General features: G+C 31.9%; 2 protein-coding genes across 6 annotated transcripts; one reads left to right on the forward strand and one right to left on the reverse strand.

Moving 5' to 3' along the window:
- Positions 1 to 1,472: 1,472 nt before the first annotated feature.
- Positions 1,473 to 9,760, reverse strand: LOC129311108 (uncharacterized). 5 transcript variants are annotated; one of them, XM_054953121.1, is made up of 12 exons: positions 9,171 to 9,757; positions 8,934 to 9,081; positions 7,806 to 7,960; positions 7,063 to 7,245; positions 6,537 to 6,612; positions 6,336 to 6,413; positions 5,105 to 5,190; positions 4,741 to 4,814; positions 3,996 to 4,041; positions 3,044 to 3,153; positions 2,710 to 2,884; positions 1,473 to 1,980 (listed from the first exon to the last, which is right to left on the reverse strand). In XM_054953121.1, exons 1-12 carry the CDS (start codon positions 9,429 to 9,431, stop codon positions 1,786 to 1,788), a joined length of 1,587 nt encoding a protein of 528 aa, XP_054809096.1. In that variant the 5' UTR covers positions 9,432 to 9,757; the 3' UTR covers positions 1,473 to 1,785. The 5 variants fall into 5 exon arrangements, with proteins under 5 accessions (XP_054809096.1, XP_054809098.1, XP_054809097.1 ...); XM_054953123.1 differs by having other exon boundaries at positions 1,794 to 2,008; XM_054953122.1 differs by lacking the exon at positions 1,473 to 1,980 and adding an exon at positions 2,024 to 2,345 and having other exon boundaries at positions 9,171 to 9,754.
- A 4,013-nt stretch (positions 9,761 to 13,773) lies between these two features.
- On the forward strand, positions 13,774 to 20,679 carry LOC129311737 (chaperone protein dnaJ 15-like). Its single transcript, XM_054954171.1, is given in 14 exon segments — positions 13,774 to 14,321; positions 15,258 to 15,381; positions 16,029 to 16,111; positions 16,186 to 16,297; positions 16,377 to 16,481; positions 16,603 to 16,657; positions 18,054 to 18,139; positions 18,259 to 18,350; positions 18,352 to 18,365; positions 18,466 to 18,500; positions 18,503 to 18,619; positions 18,697 to 18,721; positions 18,724 to 18,749; positions 20,119 to 20,679. Coding segments are annotated over 14 exon segments (1,239 nt in total). The 5' UTR covers positions 13,774 to 14,190; the 3' UTR covers positions 20,353 to 20,679.
- Positions 20,680 to 23,842: the final 3,163 nt, after the last annotated feature.

The raw sequence follows: 23,842 nt of genomic DNA on the forward strand, positions 1-23,842 counted from the left end.
TATTATGTAAAATATCATAATGAATAAAAAAAGCTATAAGATCATATAACAAATTACACAATATATTAAATATATATAAGGAATTGCAAATTATAACACAAATTGTACAATAAAATTATAAACATTAAAAAAAAAAGTATATTATAGTATTCAAAGGTGAAATGCAAACAAACAAAACATGTATCTATTACAATTATACCCTCAACTAAAATTGAAAACTTTCCTATTTCCTAATATATACATTATATTATATTTATATATGACACATACTTTTAGATGCTAAAATTTTGTATTTATTAGTTTTATATTTGTTAAAAGAAAAGTAAATATTATGTATAATATTGAATATGTTATACATATAAAATATATTTGGTGGAGTCAAATATATATAACTCTTACGTTTTGTTGAGAAAAAAATAAAAAATTAGGAGAGGTCGTAGCCTCCTTGGTCCCCCTGTCTCTCCTAGTAGTGCCAGGTTATTTCAGGGGTTGTCTCATGTCAAAATTGAGGTGCTTTTCCAAATCACAGCCCAAAGAATTTATCTCGTAAACTGAATTGGCTAGGTGATGGATTCACTATAAAATATAATAATTTTCTAAATTTATAATTTTTCTGTTTAAAAATATAAAATATTTTTAATTAAATTTCACCTCCTAATAAAATAGTTAGTTATTTTAAACTAACTCTACTTTTTTATATTTATCTCTATTAAATACCTTACAATAAATATAAAGCCATTATCAATAGAATATTTTTTTAAAAAAGATAATAATTACATCTTGAAAGACTAAAAACACTTTATATTTTTGAATACCTAACTTCTTAAAAAATAACTTACATTTTTAAACTGAGGGAGTACACTTCATCTCTTATTTTTTTAAAAAAAATCACTTTAATTCAATTTTTAATGTTGTTAAAAATTATTTCGCTAAAGATTACAAAATGTTTAATTTTATTAATTTAATTTTTATTAAACATTTAGAATTATTAATTTATCTTCGTAATCTAATTGTCTACTTTCTAATTTTAAAATTTTAAATAATTAAGTAAAATATGATTTAAATAAATATTTCAAAAAAATAAATTAAAATTAAATGAAATTAAATTAAGAAAAAAATTATATTAATTAAATTTCCAATTCATTAAATTTTTTCTACAAAGATGTTTAAAATATTATTTAGCCTATATTTAACTTCAAAAAATTGTTATATAAATAAGCTCGCGTTACTAAAAAAAATTAAAATATGATTGAATAAATTTTAAAACATTTTTAAGACAGCATTTATATAAAGACGATCTAAAATATGTGATTCAATAACTAATGGTTTATAATTATAAGTTTAGTGAATAGAAATGAAATATTAAAAAATAGGGAGAAAGTCTGTGTTACGTAACTTTTAATTTCACTGGAGGTCCATATAAATTTTAAAAACAAAAATAAAGTTGCTGCAATTGATAAACAAAATAGAGGAGCGGAGAAAAATAATATTTTTCTTCAAAACTTCCCATATTGATTCTTTCAAAAGACAAAGGGGGAAAAAATAAGCTAATACTGAAACTTTCTAGTGAAAATTACACTTGAGCTGGTGAGGAGAGGAGAACTGCCATGGAAGTTAAACCTATGAAATTGACTCATCTTAGTCAAAGAGGTCTAAGGATGGTAGTAGCTTGGTGCTATATGAGATGTATGGTATTTCACATTCATTACTTTACTAGTGAAGAACATGATCTAGTTTGTGGCATAAGCCTTACACCCGACAAGTTCAAGCCTTGAGGGTCTCAGATCATACACTCTCAACTTGGGTAGCTTCCGTTTTGACTGAGTAGAACGCAGCAAAGCCAGCCACAGCCACAGCCATAGCCACAGTAATCAGAAATGAAGGTTTCTCTAAATGGAAGCCACCAGTAGCGTAGGCTAATATCCAGCGAGAAATAAAATGCAGCTTACAGGTTTTTTGGAACTTCTGAACCGAAAAATCCTATGTAGGCAGGCAGATGCAGTATGTTCTGTTAGAAAACAACTCACCCAAGCTTCACAATCCTTGATGCAAGAGTTTCAGTACAACTAAACATGTTTTTTCATGTGTTGTATGCAGTTTAAAAAACAAGTCATGCCATTCATCGCTCATGAATAATGCTAGCTGCTATAGATTTTATATTTTACATTGATGATTACAGCATGGGAGTTTCTCTATCTAAGGGACATTTCGATGCAAATAATGAATTTTGCAGATACATCTACACAATGAAAGAGACTAATGGGTGGTAAGTTGGACAATCAGTGCTTTGCCACCATGTCAACAAATGCAACCAAACTGGAATTGAACGTTTCTAGAGAAAAGTCCTGCACAGTCTCAGAGAATTGAGGACGCGTTATTCAATCTGGAACATATCACCGATACATGCTTGGTGAACAAATATATCAAGACGCAAGTAAATTGCGATTTCATGGACATGAAGCACACTTGAAGTTGTCACCAAAATTTGAACCAGACATCTAACCCATTTTCTCACCCACACCCGGGTGGCGTACCATACATAAGAAACAATACAACAGCAAGTGTTGGGCAAGACTGAAATCCTAAATTTTGTAGGGGGTCTCAAATTGTTAGAATTTACTGAAGTCATGAATTTTCCCTTCTTGTTATGTCTAAAGCTATTAATCTGTGACAACACCTAGCTAGTAGCAATAAGAAATAAATAATTACCTTTGGTAACTTATCTTGTTGGGCCAGATGATCCACATGGAGCCTCACGTTTGACGATGCAGGGATCCAGGCCCTCCGGTCAACATCAGAATAAACATTTGCTACAATGTCAAACAATGTTCTTGCTCCACCTTCAATTGCAGCCAAGATATTTGCTTCCCTGCTCCGACGATTCCTGCAACACCAAATAGCATTCTTCACAGATGGACCTTAATTGCTGCATTAAAAATTTGTCAAGCTAAAGTAATTTGGTTAACATTAAAAACATAATAATTCCAATCCTCAGTCGCTGCAACGCTCAAAACCAAAGCTAAAGATGATTGATAAATCATACTTTAGATAACCACATAGCATGTGCTTTGGCCAAAGGTTTACTCTCCCATGCATTGGTATTAAAGAATTTGGGGAGAGCTCAAGCAATTTGTAAGTGGTTTTGAAGTATTCCTGCAAATAACAATATATATTAAGCTAAAGCAAAGCATCATCAATAACTGTAATTTTGGTGAAAAATGCAGTCTGTATAAAGTTCAAAGTTGTGGTAAATTGAAGTTCTCTGAAATATAAGTTTTTGACATTCAACAAACTGATGGGTCTTGCTATATTGGAAAGATAGCCTATGGCGATAAGCAAGCATTAAGTTCACAACAGTACAAGGGAAAATGATGGTTAGGTTCCAGAAGTTTGAATTAATAAAAGTTAGGTCTCTGACAAAATTTTCTAAAAAAATGAGCTGTAAATATCAATTTCAACATTTACAAATAGAAATTTCTGTTATAATTTAAGATTACATTTAATACATAAATACGTATTTACAACTGAAACTCTTGAATTTGCAATTATGGATCAATATTTTCAACTTATTTTTCAAATAATTTTGTCAGGAACCTAATTGTCATCAATTTAACATTCTATGACCTAACTGTCATTCTTCCATAGTATAATCATTAGTAAGAAGTGGATGTCACAATAATATATAAACTAAATGTTTATAAATAGAAGTGCAAGTATTTATATATTCTTTAGTTATAGAGAACATTATAAAGTGTATGTAATACACGTGACTGTTGGAAAAATAATGGCTGAATTGTATCTTTAAGAAATTTAGTGCTGTGAAAAAAATATTTAATTTAAAAATTGTAGCCACTAAGTAATATCTTCTTCCCCACCCCTGCTCCACTGGCCACCACCCTTACACTTTAGTGGAGATCAAACTAGCAACGCAGTGACTCGTTCTTACTGGCAGTACATAAAAAATAATAAATAAGAATAGAGGCAGTCTGACATACTGTCATATTGCCACCAGAACTTACGTCCAAGATAGCACTTCCCTGGCTGAAACAAAAGAAGCCATTATGTTTGAGAGGCTAACTAAAAAGACATACAAGATAAAGTAAATCAACTAAGAAATTGAAACTAAAAAGGGGAAGGTAAAAGATAGGCTAATAAGTGACAGACAGATAGAACGTCAAGTAAACAATGTGACCACACTGGAAGCATACAAATTAGATAGTTTAAACTTCAAAATTAACAATATGAACACAAATGATAGACTTGTCCCACAGATTTTTCTTTTTCCTCTTTTCCTCCCCCCCCTCCTTTGACATTTTGTCTGATTCCGTAATTGTATAGGATTCCAAAATCATAATCAGTTCTGTTCAACCAGAAATATAAATACTGGAAGTCCCCAAAGGTTATTGAACACCCTCACAACTAAAAATTATAACAAACTAGAACGAAAGACAATTTCTTCCACCCACCAAACTGAGAAAAGCAATGCTGTAAAAATGCATTCTACAACAAGTAGAACAATTTCCACTGAGAAATTGTTTCAGATGAGGCACAAATGTTTTTGGGCAGTTTTCTTTTCTTTTATTTATTTATTTGTTTTTTTTTGGTAGGAAATGTCCCTGAAATATGCATAAATACATACAAACATTAAAATGAAACTTGTACTGTACGTCCACACGTATGTAAATACTTAGACCTCAGCCTTTGCTTAGTCATGTTTCCTGGAATTCAATGGAATCTCACCCTACGCAATGATCACCAACAATTAATGAATGAGTGTTCACATGAAGTAGTGCCATATGACCATCGGTATGTCCCTGGATGAGAGAAAATGTTATATTCCTTAGAAGATAGAAGAAATTTTATAGTGCATGATATTATTTTTTACAGAAAAATTTTTCTTAGAAAGATATGAGGTCAACGTGATGTACTCTTAAATTAAAGAGCTGAAGTAGAACTTCCCTAGTCATACATAAAAAATTTATCATGTTCATAAAAAATTCAGGTCTAGAAAATAGAAAATGCTTCACTCAGGCATGCTATACCCTTGGATCAAAATTGATTGAGCATGTGAAAGAGAACAGCACAAAACTGCTTCCAATCATACCGGTGCAGAAATAACTTTCAATGTCTGACCACCAATGTTAATTTCTTCATCTCCAGAAACTGATCTATAGCTCAGTGACCAGTCATCTGTAATCATGCAATGCTAAAGTTACAGGATGAAGAACTTTGTGTTTTCACTATGTCACATTAGAGAGTTCAAAAATCAAAAGACAATTTAAAACTATAATCATCTTAATCAAACAATAACAATCATAAACACTTGGGAAAGAGATTGATAAAAAGCATCATTACTTATTAACTTGAATAGCTAAAAAAGACACCAAATCTCACTTGGTAACAAGGGCAGAAAAACTTACAAAAATCACATAATTTGCAAGATTAAGAAAATGAATTTAAGAGTGATGTGTAAAATATAATAATAAGGAGTTAGTTGGATAGTAAGTGCAGGGTATAATACGCAGTTAGGTATGCTAGCAGGCCAACAGCAACATAAGGAGTAAGGCTATTGTAATCATCATCTGGAATTATGGAACATGATTTGAGTCCAGAATCTCATCCACTCTTCTCTGTCTCTCTTTGTACTCTTTCTTTCTCTCATTATCTCCCTTTCTCTCTCTTTCCCAATTACAAATCCATAATAGAGGAACATAATAGAAATAATTAAGAGGAAAAATCTGGAAGTTCACATGGTCACATAAATACATGTTCAAAAATTTAGTAGCATGGCTATTAAGTTAATACTTCCAAAGCCCTAATGATGTAAAACAAACACACTCACTATCAAACTGATTCAAACAGAATAGGAAAAGGTAAACGAAACAGAAACAGAGGCTTAGATGGGAGAGGGAAACGAGAACAGAGAAGGAGAAAAGAGAGAGAGAAGTGACTGAAAATGACAAAGAGAGGGAAGAGAAGAGAGACGCAGAACTAAAGGGGGAGAAAGAGCTTTCAGAAAATCATAATGCTTTTAACATTCATTCATCAATTCTACCTCCAAGTTACAAAAGCAACGTCTATATATAAAGTAGAGGTTTCCTCCCATATAAGGAAACATCCACTTGCAGCCCATTTAATACATGAAATGATAAAATAACCCACTTGCTAAATAGAGTAAAAACAAAAAGTATTAAAATATAAAATTAAGATAGATTTCCTCTTATAGCAAGCTTCTTCAAAATATGTTAATTCCTATATTTCATCACCAAACTTTAAAGGAAATTACACACGATCTACTGAAAAGAAAACAGAAATAGAAGGTTCAACATTGCAACCTCTGCTTATGCGACGCATGGTGTTTTCATGTGCTAACAAAGTGGTATCAGGATTGCACTTTTGGATAACTGAGAGACCTGGCATAAGAGATGACAAAAAATAGAACAGGAAGAGTTTACACGAATAATAATATCCATTATAGGATTATTCATGTCCAATGAGAATAGAATAAAGATAGCATACTTTTAGCAAAAACATACCATCTACATGATCATAGTGGTGATGAGTGACAAAGACAACCAATCTTCTTGGCAAAGTGGTAACAACTTTCAGGAGCTGATAATTTAAGCCACTAATATGTTAGGATTTCATTGAAGGGAAGAAAAGAAGTCAAAAGACAGATGATGTAAACCTCAGCCACCATTTGCAGGGAGAGGAATGGATTCATATTTCATATTAGCATATGATCATATAAGCTGAAATGAAACGCCCAAAAAACTTTCAATGTCTCAACAGTCCTATTTTCTGGTATCCAAGCTTTGAAAAGGTTGTCAACTAAACACAGGCATAGAAGACTTTCTCTTGTTTTGGAGAATCACAAGGACCAGTGGGCAACAATCAGTCTTGCAAATAATGTTTGTAATATGATCCGATCAAACAGAACTATAATTAACCTTATCACTTTAGAATAGGAGTTGGACAAAAGCCTGAAAACAAGATATCATGCAAGAATACATCACAAGTTTATATATATATACACATATAAAAGCCAATTTAACGTTTTACCTCTTCATGGAACTGTGATAGACACCCTGGATCAACTATTAGAGCATCTCCACATGCAATATAACTTTTATCCGCAGAATCACTTGGAATATACTCTGGGGCAAATACCACTAGGTTTGTTGTGTGAAAAGGCTTTTGGGTCCTGCTTCTCATAGGTATAAGTATAAGACCAGGAGGATACTCCTATGAATGAATGAATGAATGAATGAATCTTCATTTTGCATCAGAATATCAAAAAATAAGAGCTCATGGCCAGAACTTCCTCTGAACATGTTCATTGTAAATAAATATAAAACTGCAGTGGTACAGTCAATCTTGAATCTTGCCCAATGTTAGCACTACGTGTGGTGCGTTCATCAGCTAGATCGTCCTGGATGAGATCGTTAACCCTTTAACATTATAAAAGCATGTAAGGATATGCGTTTCCACATTTGGAAACCAATAGATGAGGTTGAAAATCAGCAAACCCATTCATTAAATCTCACATTATCAATTAAGATTTTGCTCAATGTTAGCACTTAGCACCAAAGAAAAAGAAAAATGAGTGATAATTGTTTAGGATGAATGCATTGCAGAGGGAGGTTGAGCTCATAATTGTTTAGGATGAAATCGTGAGTTACTTGCCGGCCATTTGAAATAAGCCTGGCTTGTACTACGCGACTGGTTTTATATGCATATATATATATTGTAATGTCCAGTATATGCCACATCATGAAAATAGACAAAATTCAAAGAAAGGAAACCTGATAACTAATGGTTGGAGGAACTTTCCACTTTGAAGAGCCCAATGAGTCATTTATAAGACCAACAACTACCAATGGTCCAACACGATTGCCAGATGGTTTTACTTCCAAAAGCCACTTAACACAGCCCTGGACAGACATCCATTTATATATATCTGCATGATGATTTCCAGAATAAGTCAATCTGTCATCAACAAACTAGTTTTTTTAAAAAAAGAACAAACTTTATTGCAAGTTTACAACAAACTAATATAATATGTAAAAAGCAGAGAACAAAAGAGAAGAAGTTTAAATAAATGAAGTGAAAACAATGACCCTGATTGAATAAGTCACAGTGCATTTAAATTACCAACATCAGTTATAAATGTCGTGATAACAAGGCATTATCATTGGACTAAAACTTCCACATGGCAGATATACTTTCCTATCTTCCTTTTGGACATAACCAACCAAATCAGCATCATATCCGTTGCTATTACCAATGAAGGGTGCCATATCTCACAAACTTTTCCTAATGTATCAACCAAGCATTTTGCTCTATTTCTTCTCTAATCCTGCCTGTCATTTTATATCCCCATATATTTCCATCTTATTATTCCCCCATTAAACCGCTTTCTGCAAGACCAGAGAAGTTCATCATACGCAGCCAAATGCTAAATAAGACTTCTGTTTTTGTTCTATACTATAAAACTCAAGTTGTTATCTTATTACAGAAAACGTTTGAATGCAATCAGAAATAAAACTTCTATAGTGGCATCATCCAACAAATAGTGAAAGGAGAGACAGTGATTAGAACACTGTTTACTAATAAAGGAAAATTAATCAGGTAGCAGATGCAAAAGGATATAAGTTACACAATGCCACCCTAGAGGCCAAACATTAGGTTTCTCTGTTAGTCTTCTTCTTAAAAGATGATGACGTGTTTATGTATGAAATCATTTCTCACTGGAATTTCTCCCAAAAAACTAAATTAACACAGCAGACAGGCAGGATGAACCAATCTCGGAGCATAATAGGCATAAGCCAAAAATATGTGTCAGCCTTTAAGGCCATTAAGCAATTTCTTAATGATACAATCAGAAGCCCATAGTCTATGATAACTACAACAAACTTATATGCAGACCTAACCTCGCAAGTCATTGTCCTTGGCTGCCAATACTCCCGTGATGAAGACCGTTTGGATTGGCAAATCAGGCCCAAATGCAGGTTCCTTCACATACTTACAGTATTTCCACTCTCCCCTGTCAATTTCCCCAAAGCCTATTCGCTCAAAAATCTGCACCCGAAAAAAACAAAAATACAAAATTCACCATCAACAATAATTCAAGATATAGGAAACAAAAATTGCATACTCAAGAGCACGACCTGATTAAGAGCCGAGCGAAAGTCGAATTCTTTCAAATCGATCTCCTCCGAACGAGAGTCCGCAAAATCCACTACACTCTGAGATCCGGATTCTCCTTGCAGCGGGTTCAATTGAGCGGAAGGCAAGTCCCATAGATCAGAATCGACGTAAGAATCGTACTCTTGGTGATCAAACTTTGGCGGGCGAGACTGTTTCACAAGCAGAAACTCCTCGTCGTTTTGAGGGTTTTTGAGGATCAAAGCAAGCTTTTGAATTGCCATAGACAATAACTGATGATTAGGAAGATTCGGTGGGTAAGTGAGAAGAGATAGAGCAGTGAGTAGATAGAGAGTATCGACGTCAGTGTTGAGAGTAGGTTGAAGGAGCAAAGAAAAAGAGGTAGTTGAGTTATCAGGTTCTGACTACAACTGCCCGAGTGGGCTCAAACGGAATGATTTGGATTTCGCTCCACGTTCAGGCGGAGTCTTCAGTTGACCGTTAGGGAAAGATGAGCCATTGGCGCATGCTTTAGATGAGGATGATCCTTTAGTTTGTACCTGTTACTGTTAGGCTGCTAATGACTGTTCTGAAATTGGAGTTCTCGTGCAAGGGCATGAATGCCCTCAAGTTGAAGTTCCAGAATTCATATCTCATCAAGTTTTGTCAATTCTTTAAAAGAGTTAAAAAAGTTTCACACCTTGATAAAATAAAATATATATATAATTTTTTATTTTTATAATTTTCTTGAATTTTATTTTTAATTTTTTATATTTTTTTACACTAAAAATTGAAATTATAAAAATCTGAAAAACAAACATCATTCTATCTTTTTGAAATTTTTTCTTCAGTACCTGAGAGACAACATGATCAATTTTTATGATTTTATCAAGCTTTATTTTTAACTCTTATAATTTTTTTAAGGATTGAAAACTTTCGATAGAAAATACCTGTGGCTCAAAGAAAGTATATCATATCATATTTTTATATCAAACATTACCTTAAAATGCATATAAAGTCCTTTTTTCTTGAGTCTGGCACATCAACATAGATCTATCAATAATATCTTGATCCCTATTACAGGCACTTAGATTCTTTAATTTTTAATATAACAAGTATAGAGGGTTATTTATTATATTTTTTAATTTTATTATAAATTTAGTTTATGACTATCATACACCACTGACCTTTCTCTTTTAATTTTTAATGGGAGAAAAATTAGATTTTTTTTATTTTAAGACATATTTAATGAGTTAATTATTATTACTTAATTTCAGTGAAGTAATTAAAAATATTTTATAATAAGAATTGGAGGGAGTACATCACCAAAGGAATTGCCCTCATGACATATGAGCTAAGTGCTTATAAACTAAGTCAATATTTGATGGCAAACATTTTTTAAATACATATAAAATTAAACACATATTATATATATATATATATATATATATATATAAGAAATAAATGTACAATATGTCAAATTGTTAATAAAATAAAATAATATAATCATAAAGCAACATCATTATACTTGGTTAAACCAAGTATGAATAGGTTTAAAAGTATTGACAGCACACTATAACTATTCATATCTTCCTTAAAAATAATCTCAAATCACATTATATACATTAAAGGGTCAAAAAATGAAGTGATCTTTTTTAAAAAAATCTAGTCCAAATCAAAAAAATATTTTATTCTCAATAAAAAAAAAACTAACACAAAAAACTACATTTGGATAAATAAAATTGATGCCGTCCTTTTATATCAAACATTGGCAAAAAATTTATGCTATTAGTTTCTCCCAAAAAAATTAAAAATGACCGAAACATGATTGTAGTTAAACACAACTATGACCAATGCTTATTGGAAATAAAAATTCTTGATTTGACTGAGTTGCGGGGGAGTCTATTCTCATAAAATTTATTCTTGCAGCGATTCCCAGATAAACCATACAAATTATACTCATACTTGACAATGTTTTGTCTGAGTTGGATAAAACCTTTAGAAATTTTCTTTAGGATTTTTTTAATGAGAATAAAAAATCTTACCTTCTTTCTTGAAAATGTGTTACTTTTGACAAAAAGATTAAGAATTTTAGCCTTAAAAAGCTTAAAAATCAAAATATTATGTTCACAACGAACCTCTATTAAGGTCTCATTACCAAATTAAATTTTCTTTGAGTGCGAGTCTCACGTGACAAGCACAATTACAGCAAACCCACAATCCCTGGTTGTTAAACTAAACTCTTATTCATATACTTGGAATAGCATATGTAAAATTTGGGATAAACTAATATCTCACATTGGTTGAAAAGTTGGGAAGGAGACCAAATTTCTTTTTGGTATAACAATTGGACCTCTCTCCCTAACTCCCTTACGAAGCATGCATTTCATAATGTTGAATCTATTTTTCATGTTAGAGTCTCGAATTTTTACAAGACTATTGGTGGTTGAAATTTTGATATTATAAAACAATATTTCCACCATGATATAGTTAAACACATTGCTCTCATGCAACGTCCTAATCAACATGGTGAAGAGGACATTCTTATTTGGAGGCCTTCTTCTATTGGCAATTTCTCTACTAAATTTGCCTATAAAATTATGGATAGATTCAGGAACACTAAGATATCTGGTCCAAAATTTGAAAATGACCTACTTATGAAAAAAATTATATACTTTTTCTAAAAAGTTGCTTGGAATTGTCTCCAAATCAACTCCACACCCTCTAATAGAGACACTCTTCAGCAACATGCCTGCCCTTTTTAGTTATAGCTCTCCTAATTCTTTCATTCATATTTTATAAAATTGTAAGAAAGCTAAAGAGGTTTGGAAAAAATTGGTCAATCCTACAAAGCATAATACTTTCTTTTCTTTTTTTGTGTAAGATTGGATAATTTGAAATGTTAAAAATAAAGTTGGCAGTTAGTCTACGAGAAGATTACTTGATAGAAAATGTTTGTACAAGCCTACTGAAATATATGGAAAGCTAGATGTAAAAAAGTCTACTTTACTTATATTATCCTGAATAGTGACATTGCTTTCTCCTACACTCAATAGATCATCAATGACTTGAAGCTTCAATCCAAATTGAATCTTCTAAGCAAAATTGACACCAGACATGTAACTAATCCAATCCACCTAATTCGAGATGGGTCAAACTAGATGTTAGTGCTTATGTCAACCTCAATGTAGTTGCTGTTTGTGGTGGTCTTATAAGCAATGATAAGGGCAATTGGATTAAAAGTTTTTCCAAAAATCTCTTATTAATTAAGCATAGTAGTTGAACTAATAGAAATATTGGAAGGTCTAAATCTTTGTTGGAATGATAAGATTCTCAAAGTTAATGTCTATTTGGATTCTATGTAGGCTTATCTCTCATTGAATGCAACTCCTTTCATAGCCACCATCTCTCAGTTACTATTAAAAATATCAGAAATCTTACCATGCAAGATTGTGAGATCACTTTTGACAATGTTTAAAGGAAAGCCAATAGATATATCAATCTTATGGGCCACAAAGCACCAATAGATAATTTTGATATTAGCTTATTGAACAGTCTCTTTATTGATTGTAAAAGCTTTATGGCTTCCAGCATAACTTGATCTTAGTTACCTTGTATGGTTTTAATGTGGCTTTATATTAAAAAAAAAAATTCCTCATTTGAGGGGCAAGGCTGGTCCTAGGAGTAAGAGTACAGACCTCCTCTTATTATGTGAGTATTAGTATTATTACCATTGTTGATTCTTTTCCTTCGATCAATACCTTTTTTTTTTAAAAAAAAGAAATAGTATGTCATGAATTATATATGATTATTGCTAATCTTTTTTGGTACGATCTATTAAAAAGATTAACGTAAATGGGATGAATTGTGTTAAGAAACATGGAATATTTTAATAACCCTTTACTTTTGTTTCCCGTTTTTTAAAATGAGATAACGTACTTATTAAATAGGTTTCGACATTAATCTTCATTGAGAAAGATTTATTGTTCTGTAAGGTTTTGAAGATCAAGGTGGCCATAACTCATTTGGCTTTTTTTTTTAATAAAAAATTTCTTTTGCATACAGGTGAGAAACTTATGAAAAAAGATTAAAGGAAAAGGATATTTTTCACTTTTATTTTCCCCTAATTTTTACATAAAAGAGAGAGAAAAATTTATATTTGGAAAGAAAAATGTCTCTAATTTCCTCTCATTTCAAATTAAGGGTAATAATAAATGCATCTAGCGCATTTTACAATGAAATCCTTAACAGTGAAAACAACAACAATGATAATGATAATCAATTTAAAAGTTAAAGAGAGCTGTATTATTTGCAAATTTTGGACAATTTGTTTTCAGTTTCATGCAAAATAATATAATGTATATCATATAATGTAATGTATAATGGCTCAAAAGCACCAAAACTATGAAAATAATCGGGAGGAAAACTTTTTTGGCCATTAGATAGACTTTTTTTTAAAACACTTTTAATTATTAATTAATATTTTTGTCCATCATATATAAATCCTGTTAGACAGAAAGACATGCGTTGATAATGACAAAATATGTAGAAGGGTTGGAGAAAATCAAATACTAGAAACAACCTAAACGGCATAATTTTATTTTTCTTAAGAAAAAACTGAAAAACCAAAGCTTTCCTGGACTTTCGCGTCGTGGTCGTACTGTTGCATATCCTTGTTTACAGCAGACGGTCTTCCTCTTTCTGGGTCTGGTAAATTCAAAACCCCAATCTCGACCTTTTCTTTTCCGTTATAAATTTGACCTCACTTCTTGGGCAAGATCTCAATCCTCATCAGCTGATCAGTTTTCGTCTTTTTGACATTTCGAGGAAAGTATTAGCGACCCAATGACGCTTTGAATCGTGTCTCTTCTACTGTGGGAGTCTTCATCTGTTTTTTGGTTCTGGGTTTGGTGGTTTCGGTTTGAGCCACTGGTGGCAGATTTCATTGATTGAAGAAGGTAATAACACACTGAATTTCGGGACACAAAAGGGGAAACTTTTTCATTAGCCGCTCTGTAAGCAAAAGAGCGGTCGACGGCTGGAATGGGGACGGGTTCCAAGATCGATGGACCTTCTACCCCATCAATTCGACGAGACCCTTATGAGGTATTGTCAGTGTCAAAGGATGCAAATGATCAGGAAATAAAAACGGCTTACAGAAAGCTCGCTCTCAAGTACGTTTTGCTCGCTCTCAAGTGCCTTTCAATTTTGATGGCGTTACTTTTCTGTCTTCTATTTAATATATATACATGAGGTTCTGTTTGTTGTGAAAGCTATTGTTTTTGTTTCCCTTACTTTCTTTAGACTCCATGTTTATTCTTATAAATTAACAGGCACTATCAGGTCTTATGAGTGCATGTTCTTTTTGTATCCAGAAAGAGTGCATGTTCTTTGGAGTTAGTCAAACGCTCAATTCTTGCTTTCTTTTCTAGCTACTTAATTTCATCTGCACTGGATTCGGTGTTTTTCCTTATAAGCGCACCGGAAAATGTTCATAGAGAAGAGGCCTGCTCTATGAATTTTTGATGTAATATATTGACATATCTGTAATTTGGGTGGACTTCTTTCTTTAATATCAGGGTTGAGGCTTTCATATTGCAGTTTGCATTCACTTAAAGGTGGAACTTTACACTCTCGTATGAATACACTAGAAAGAGAATCACTATTGTTATTTAAGGGTAATGTTCCTGGGTCTAAAAGTGGCATCTTGCAGAATTATTAAAGTTGTCCTTCATGGCAGCTATGTAGCCTATGCTTATTGATATTTTCTGCTTGTCTGTCAAGTTTTGATTTGTCATGGTGGATTTGCAAGGTAAAATGCTTGATAGAATTGGAAGACTAATTACTTTAGTTGAGTGCCTTGTTTAGTCTTCCTTTAGTTCCCTTCTCAAAGGGGATGGGGGGAGGCTTGCTGAACAAACCATCTAGATTTAGAGCCATACATGGTTATGCTTTTCTTTTTTTTTTTTCAGAGCTCATTGCATTCTGTTCTTGTACCATTGAAGACTTTATGCTGTTGCTTTCTGGATAAGAATGACTAAAACGATGATGATGAGTGGGATCTTTAATATATTTCATATACAATGTGATAAGCTCCATTCGTGTGACAGGTATCACCCTGACAAGAATGCTAACAATCCTGAAGCATCAGAACTATTTAAAGAGGTTTCATATTCTTACAACATCTTATCTGATCCAGAGAAGAGAAGGCAGTATGACAGTGCAGGATTTGAGGTCCTTTTCTTCACATCATTTGGATCTGAATCCATATCTCGGCTTCATTATTGTTCTTGTTCTCCAATGCTATATTGCTGTACATAGAGACAAGAAAAGTCTTATTTTAATTCTCCAATTCTGCTTTCTAAGATAACAAGTGAGAGTCCGGTGACTTTGGAGGGTAAAAAGTTGAAGAGGGAACATAAGAGGAAATTTAGACAAATGATGATAGAAGCTCAATTGAGTTGACTTTATTTAATATCTCTTCTACCCTTTCTTTCCCTTGTGAAAAGAAAAAGGACCAATGCTCTAACTAGTTAGCTACATTTCTTTTAGAGGGCATGCTGTTTGGGTATTTTACTGTTCTTGTGATTTGGGATTGGACCTTTGAGTATATGATGTGATTTTAAGAACTTACAACTTGAAAAGGTTTCACATGATCTAATTTTGATTTGCATGCATGAGTATTTTAAACCAATGCTGCATGATTCATTACAGACGGTAGGCAATTATTTTCTTTTGTTTATTTATATTCTGCATTCTTAATAGATAATGATCTTTGCCATTAATTTATATTTGTTTATTACTGGAATTTTTTTCCCTCTTTATAATTACATAATCTTTTATATGTATTTCCTTATGATGTTTATAACTTTTCATCGTAGGCACTTGATGCTGATAGCATGGACATGGAAATCGATTTATCAAATCTTGGAACTGTTAACACAATGTTTGCAGCATTATTCAGGTTGATATTTAGTTTATCATCGGTGGATTTTCAAATTTGTTTAGCTCTGATTTTTTTAGTCTTTTTTATTAAAGCAAGCTGGGTGTCCCTATCAAGACTACCATTTCAGCAAATGTTCTTGAAGAAGCCCTGAATGGCACAGTTACAGTTAGACCCCTTCCTATTGGAACGTCAGTTAGTGGAAAGGTTCATACTTTCTTCAGGTTGAAAGAGCAAAACTAGTCTTCGTGTGTATTTCTTATACTTATGTCACAATTTGCTGCAGGTAGAGAAGCAATGTGCTCATTTTTTTGGTGTGACAATAAATGAGCAGCAAGCTGAGGAAGGGATTGTAGTGAGAGTTACTTCAACTGCACAAAGCAAATTCAAAGTATAAATAATATCTCTGCAATAGTGGTTTCTCTTTTGGTTTGTCTGCGTCTTACAATTTTGCACAATTTTGCACTGGGTAACCCCGTATTGAATTGTAACATGGAAACCTGATTTTGCAGCTTCTCTACTTTGAACATGATGCAAATGGTGGGTATGGCTTGGCGTTACAGGTAGTCTATACATTCAAATTCTTTGTTGTTTTTAATCTTTACTTCTGATTTGACCAATTATTTTGTTGTATAACTTTTTAGGCAAAGATGAAAGCATAACTTATTTATATAGAATTCAAAAATATTTATTAATTTAAATTTAAACATTACTAAATTTCTGGTTCTCTGAGCAATGACTTAAGCTTGCTTGATATTAATTGGCAAACTTTAGTTATTCCTGCTATAGCTAGGTGGTTATCATAGTTTTTACTGGGAATGATTCTAGTAAGTGCTGGTAGAACATTTTTGGAGGAAATTAATTATTATGATTCTAGAGGAAGATTTCCATCTTGAAATCATAAGTCATTGCTTGACACATTAATAATTCAGCAAAGGGTATAAATGTCTGTGTGTTTTGAAGCTTGGTCTAAAATTCCTGAAAAATTAACCTTTTATGATTACATTGGCAATAATCTGGCAACAGGGATTGTTTAGAGTGGACCCAATGTTCAATGGGGATGGAATAGCTGTTGGGTGGTTAGGACACCCTATCTTTAGAGACAAAGAGGGGCATGAACTTTTTGTGCTTCATTTGCCTACTTTTTTTTTTTTTGAAACATTTCTGCTTGTTTTGGTAGTTTGGGATGGAATTGTTAGAGCCAATGTTCCTTTTCAAAGGGCGGAATCCAAATATAGTGTGGAACAAGTTGGTGTAACTGTTGAGTTCTATGGTGGCAAACTCACCGGAGTCATTTATAGTCTCCTGTACGAAAAAAATGCTCAATTGGGTGAATTTTTTGGATTAGGTCGTGCTACTTTGTGGTATTAGTATTAATAGAGGCTAATGAGTCAGTTTTATAGGACACAATAAGTGAGTCATTCTATTGTATATGTGTTTGGCCCCTTGCTTTTTGCTCTAAGTTGTTGCTCTCACTATTTTTTTTCATAAGTCCTAAGTGATTTGCATTGACTCTTGAATTATTTCTTCCTTCTCTAAACTTCTCTCATCTTTTGAAAACATTGTGGAAGTCCAGTTCTATACATTATTTATTGTTGCGTTAGTAAAGTGGCACTTAATTCCCCATTGAACTCCAAGATGGAAATTCATTATGGGACTTAAGGGCCTATATTTGGAACTGCATTTAAGTCAAAATGCTCCTTATTTGTAATTATTTTCCAGGAAAACAAATGAAGCATTCAACAATACAATGAACTGTAGTTTAAACTGTGATTAAATATTTAAGCTTTCTGTTATGATGGTTTGCTCTCTACTTTGTTTCAATATCATGATTCTAATCTTATTCATGTAATTAAATTAGATTACTGTTATAAGGGAAGGTTAGAAATTAAATTGATTGTTCTTGAGTTATTTGATATTGAATTTATGTGGATATTGATTGTCTTTATGTATCTGTACAGGAATAGCGAGAAGACTGGCAAGGTGACATCCGCTGGCATGTATTTCTTACATTTTCAAGTATACAGAATGGATTCAACTGTGAATGCAGTACGTATACATGTCGAGGACATTTCCTTTCTTTCTGTTTTTTTTTTTTTCTCTCTTTGCTTTTCATTATGAGGGGGTTTGGAGAATGGTGAGTGGTTACTTTCAGTAGTCTTTTTCAGTTGGCTATGGCGAAGGATCCTGAAGCAGCTTTCTTCAAAAGGTTGGAAGGTCTTCAACCTTGTGAAGTCTCAGAATTAAAGCCTGGCACTCATATTTGCTGTTTATGGTCTGCATAATTTCTGTATCATTTCCTTTTTCCTTACTAGGGGTTTTTATTCATGTAAAACCATTTACACTTTGTACTGATTGAAGTTGATATTATCCAGGAGATAACTTCTTTAAGACTGCTGCCTATACAATCGAGTCGAGGCTCTTTGTGCAAAATCTTATGAGGATACTTCACAAAAACTTAAGGACATTGAAGCTCAAATTCTTAGAAAGAGGAATGATTTGCGCCAATTTGAATCAGAATACAGAAAGGTTATTGCTAGCTTAAGTTATTGATGTTTCAAACTATGTATTAAGGCACAATGTATCATCTCTCAAACCTTTTCCAGGCATTGGCACGCTATCAAGAGGTGACCGAAGATATGCTCAAGAAAAACAATCAGTATGTAATTGTGCCCTTTCTACTGTTGCTATACAAGAGCCTCTCTGTGTATGCATGCATTAGCATTCATTTTACCTGTTTTCATAACAGTTTTTTGTTCTGGAAAACAAAAAATGAAAAAACCTGTTTGAAAATGTTTTTTTCTGTTATTTGTTCTGAAAAGCAAAAAGGTTAGAAGTTATTCTGAAGAACTAAAAGACCAGAACATGTTGTAGATGTTACTTTTTGTTCTCCAAAACTAAAGAAAGGGCATAAAATATCATGCTTTCATTAATGACAAATATGTTAATAAAATATTTATTCTTTCACCCTTTATTTCTCCAATTTAAATGTTTTTCAAAATAATGATTGAAACAGATTTTTTTCATTTTTTTGTTTCCAAAACTTGTTCTGAAAACTATTCTGCAGAATTGTTTAAAGAACATAAAAATAGAAAACAAAACCAAACAAGCCCTATATTTGTTCTATTGAGTTGTGACTAAGCATGTTGATTATTCTAATTTTTGCTATCCCATTTACTTTGGCCTGGTGAAAAGAAATGCACCATATTAAGCAGCAGTTATAAATAACTGATTTTATGCTGAATTGGAGAAACTATTGTCTTCTTACCCTGGGGAAGAAGAAAGAAATAACTCCCATAATCCAGTGTTGGCCAAAAAGAAACTCCAATAGTCCAGTGTACATCGAGAGGCTGACAGTTTTTTTTTCCTTCGTTGTGACTAAAAGATTATGGACTTTGGTAGAATCCTAAAACTTTGGTCAAATCTCTTCTCACAAGATATGGAGAGGTATCTTAAAGACTTGAAGCACATTTGCACCTCATGCTCGGTGTCGTAGGGTTTTGACTGTAACTCATGCTAGAAAGAAGAAGAAAGCAGAATTTTCTTCTATGTTTTTCTGTATTGTGTTCTCTAGCGCTTTTAGATTAAAAATACTGTAATAAACGAATGTGATGAGAAATTATAAAATGCTGATTAAATTACTGATGTTTAAGCCATTTTTTTAATATTACACGTAGCTTCCCCTTGGTTTTAGAGCCCAAGTATGCATCCATAAGCTGATTTCACCTGTATGGAAGTCTGTATCAAGATTACTTGTGTTATGTGGAAAATGAAACAGGATATGATGAGAGATACTTTTTTTTTTTTTAAATGGTATTTACTATAGTTTCTAAGGCAACATAGAAGGTAAGTGCAATTTACGCTTTTGGATGCTGTGTGTTATGTATCTCAAGGCTTCTCCAACGTTGAACTCTCCGTTCAATTCTGTCAATCATAGTATGGTTCTAGCTCAAACCTTTTGTGTATGCTTTTCTCATATTGGGATTCAATGGACTCTCTGACCATTTTAAGTTTAACTTTTTATTCAGGTGGATGAACTTCTGAAACTGAGAGACACTATCCATTCCTCCTTCACTGTTGCTAAGTCTGTCTCTGTTAGTGGGAATAGTAGTAATTTGAGCAATGGAAGTAGTAGCAAGATCGCGGGCGAGGATTCCAAAGTTGAGAGCCCTGTGGAAGATGGAAGCTCAGATGGCAAGGATAAATCAGGCAAAAAGAAATGGTTCAACCTCAATCTCAAGGGTTCTGATAAGAGAAATTAACTTGAAAGGTGCTTGGTGTGGCTTCTTTGGATTAATCAGAGCTAGAGTGCAGTCCCGGTAAATCATCACAGTTAGAAGCCTGTCTGATACTTCACTTGCAGTTCATGTTGAACCTTTTTTCCTCATTTTTCTTTGTTCTATTAAGGGTGTAAACTGGCTTTTCTCTTAATCTGTTCCTTTGTTCCATGTTGTATTCCCAGGTATATGTTTGCTGTTTCTCATTTCCATATTCTTATCTACCCTTGATGCTCACATTTTATAATTCTCATGTAGCGTTTTGAACATATATAATTTTCTCATTGTAATGATATGTTCATTCTTCCTGTACCAGATTGTCATTTTCCTCAGTTAAGTTGCTCTTTATAATTAAATTCAAGGCCGTCAGATATGGAGAGACTTGATAAGATGTTAATTTGTAAAGCAAATGATAAAATATTATTTTTACTGGTTAATGTCTTGGCAGTGATCCTTCTTTTTAGCAGATTGATCTATTCCTTGAGATGAAAAACTTTCCCCTTTCGGCTGATAATTGGAAGTTTGCTGGGTTATTGGGTTGCATCGGTATGTAATATCACTGGGATGGAGTTGTTAATATCTGTCCCAACTTTGTGTGTGTTTAGTTTTTAATTTGTCAAAAGTTTATTTGAAGAAGTCAGTTTTTAGCAAAAGTCAGTTGTTATAACGAAATTTTTGTTAGGATGTATTTTTTTAAAAGTCAATTTAGTATATTGAAAGTTGTTTGATTTGTGATAGTAAAATGTGCTTTTGAATGTACAATTATAAAAAAAATATTAATTTATGATGATTTGTATTTTTTATTATACAAATGTAATATATTTGAATTATTTAAAAAATGTGATAAAATTTTAAATAACATAAATTTTAATCTATAATGTTAAAAATTTGATCTTTAGTTATTTGTTTTTTTAATTTGTAATTTTAAAAAAATGTGATAAAGACTTATAATTTTTATTATACATTAATGTTAAAAATTAACATGATTAATTATTCAATTTAAAATGCTAAAATGTAATGCCTAATTATTATTATTATTGAAATAATAATTTATTTTTAATGATTAACCATTTTTTAAATAAAAAATAAAAAAATAAATTTGGGGTAGTATGGTCAAATTACATTCTACTTTTTAAATCACTTTTTAAAAGTTTTAAATAATTATATTTCAGAAATTCACTTTCAACTACTATTTGAATTACTTTCAGGATGTGTTTTTTTACAAAATATTTTACTCAAACAATTTTTAGCTTTGTCAAAGTAAATTTTTTTTTGAACGTAAAAAGTAAGAAAACCAAATGGATTCTTTATAAGCTTAAGCCTGAATTTAATATTTAATTTTGTGAGATTATATTCAAATTCAAATGGAATTTTTTGTAAGTTTATGACCAAGTTGGAATCAACTTGACAATTGTGTAATTTATTTTGAATTAATTTTTATTCTCCTTTTATTTTTAAGCGGAATCTTTTGACAAAGAATTTTGAAATCTTAGGGAAGTGCTAACATTTTGTGAGAAGATAGGGCTAAAAAGATAAGGAAAGTTGCAAAAGTAGTTTTAGGAGAATCAAATAATTTTGGTTCAAGAGATAATGAGTCTTGGTGGTGGAATAATAGTGTATATGATAAAATCAAACATAAGAAGAATTGTTTTAAAGCCATACATTTGTGTAACAATAAAAAAAATTAAGAAAGATATTGTATAGTTAAGAAGGAAACTAAGAAAGCTGTGAGTGAAGGTTGTTCTAAAGTTTTTAAAAATTTTTATAAGAGTCTTGAGATACAAGAAAGAGAAACGAAACATTTATAAGATTGCTAAAAGTAAGGAAAGAAAATCAAGAGATCTAGAATAGGTAAGGTGTGTAAAAGATGAAGAGGAAAAAATTTTAGTTATAGATGATGAAATTAAAAACAGATGGGAAAATTAAGAGATCTAGAACAGGTAAGGTGTAATAATGATAAAGAAGGAAAAATTTTAGTTACTGATAATGAAATTGAAAAATAGATGGGAGACTTACTTTTCCAAACTTTTCAATGATGAAGAGAGTTCATCTAGTAATTTGGAAGATTTAGTGACTCATAAAGGAGAATAAAATTTATCATTTTATTGAAATAATACGTGATAAAGAAGTAAAGGAAGCTCTTAAGAAAATGGCAAATGATAGAGCCAACGAACCTAATTGTATATCTATTGAAGTGTGAAATGGTTTAGGTGAGGAAGGGGTTAGATGGTTAAATAACTATTTAATGTGATTTTATGATCAAGAAAATGCTTGATGACTGGAGGAGAAGTACATTAATTTCTATTCATAAAAATAAAGGGGATATTCAGAATTGTACTAATTATAGAGGAATTAAACTAATAAGTCATACAATGAAATTGTGAGAGAAAGTAATTGAGCATAGGTTGAAATTGGGGACAAATATTTCTTAGAATCTATTTGTTTTATGCCAAGTAGATCGACTATAGAGGCGATTTATCTATTAAGGGGATTTATACAAGATATGTACGAGGGGATAAAAACTAGTATAAGAATGTCTAATAGTCTAATAAAGGACTTTCTTATAAAGATTGGACCACATTAAGGATCATCTTTGAGTCTTTATTGTAACATCCCAATTTAAATTTTAATAGTTAATTTGGGTTAATAGAAAATTTAAAAAAAATAATACTTAGAGGTAAGAAAATTAGTAGGAGATGATTATTAAATCTAACTTAGGATATAATTCAAAAAAAAATAAAAAAAATAATTAAAAAAATAATAAAAAAATATTATTAAATTATTATTATAATAAAAAAAAGGGAAAACGTACTAAAAAAAAGGGGGGAAGAAGAAGAAGAAGAAGAAAATTGCTTTCGGCCGCCGCACAACAATCATTATGTATATATAATAATAAAAAAAAGGAGAGAGAGAAAAGAAGAAATAATAAAAAAAATGTGTGGGACCCACTAAATTTTTATAAAAACTCACCTGTTCCTTCATTTCTTCATTCATTCCTTCGTGCGCGCTGAGGCAGAGAGAACGCGAGTCGCCGGTGCGAAATATCTAAATTTTTAAGGTAAGAGTTTTTAATAGGATATTTAGGGTGTGATTTTAAACTTTTCAAGACTAAGTAAGTGTTCTAAAAATTTTTCTTAGTCATTCTTCTTCTTTGGTTTCTGAGTTTGTTGTCGTGGTAGAAAATTTAAGATCTAGAAGAGGGATGAATTTATGTTGAACAAATATGGCTTTTGAGGTTGTCAGTAGTATAATAAATATTCTAGAGTATAAATTGTTGATGATTTTTGAATTTGTGGCTTATGGATCAAATTCTAAACTAGATCTGAAAATATATGTTGATTTATTGAGGTTTAGATGATTATTTGGGATGAGAAATGAATTATTATGGTTATAGGATTATGATTCTAAGCTAGAGACTCAATTTTTAATTTTTTGGGTATTTTAGGTACGAATTTATGAAATAAAAGAGAAATTT

This window comes from Prosopis cineraria, unplaced genomic scaffold, assembly GCF_029017545.1.
Source record: "Prosopis cineraria cultivar Desert tree isolate PC_DT_omini unplaced genomic scaffold, ASM2901754v1 PC5, whole genome shotgun sequence".
In the NCBI taxonomy this organism is placed as follows: Eukaryota; Viridiplantae; Streptophyta; class Magnoliopsida; order Fabales; family Fabaceae; genus Prosopis; species Prosopis cineraria.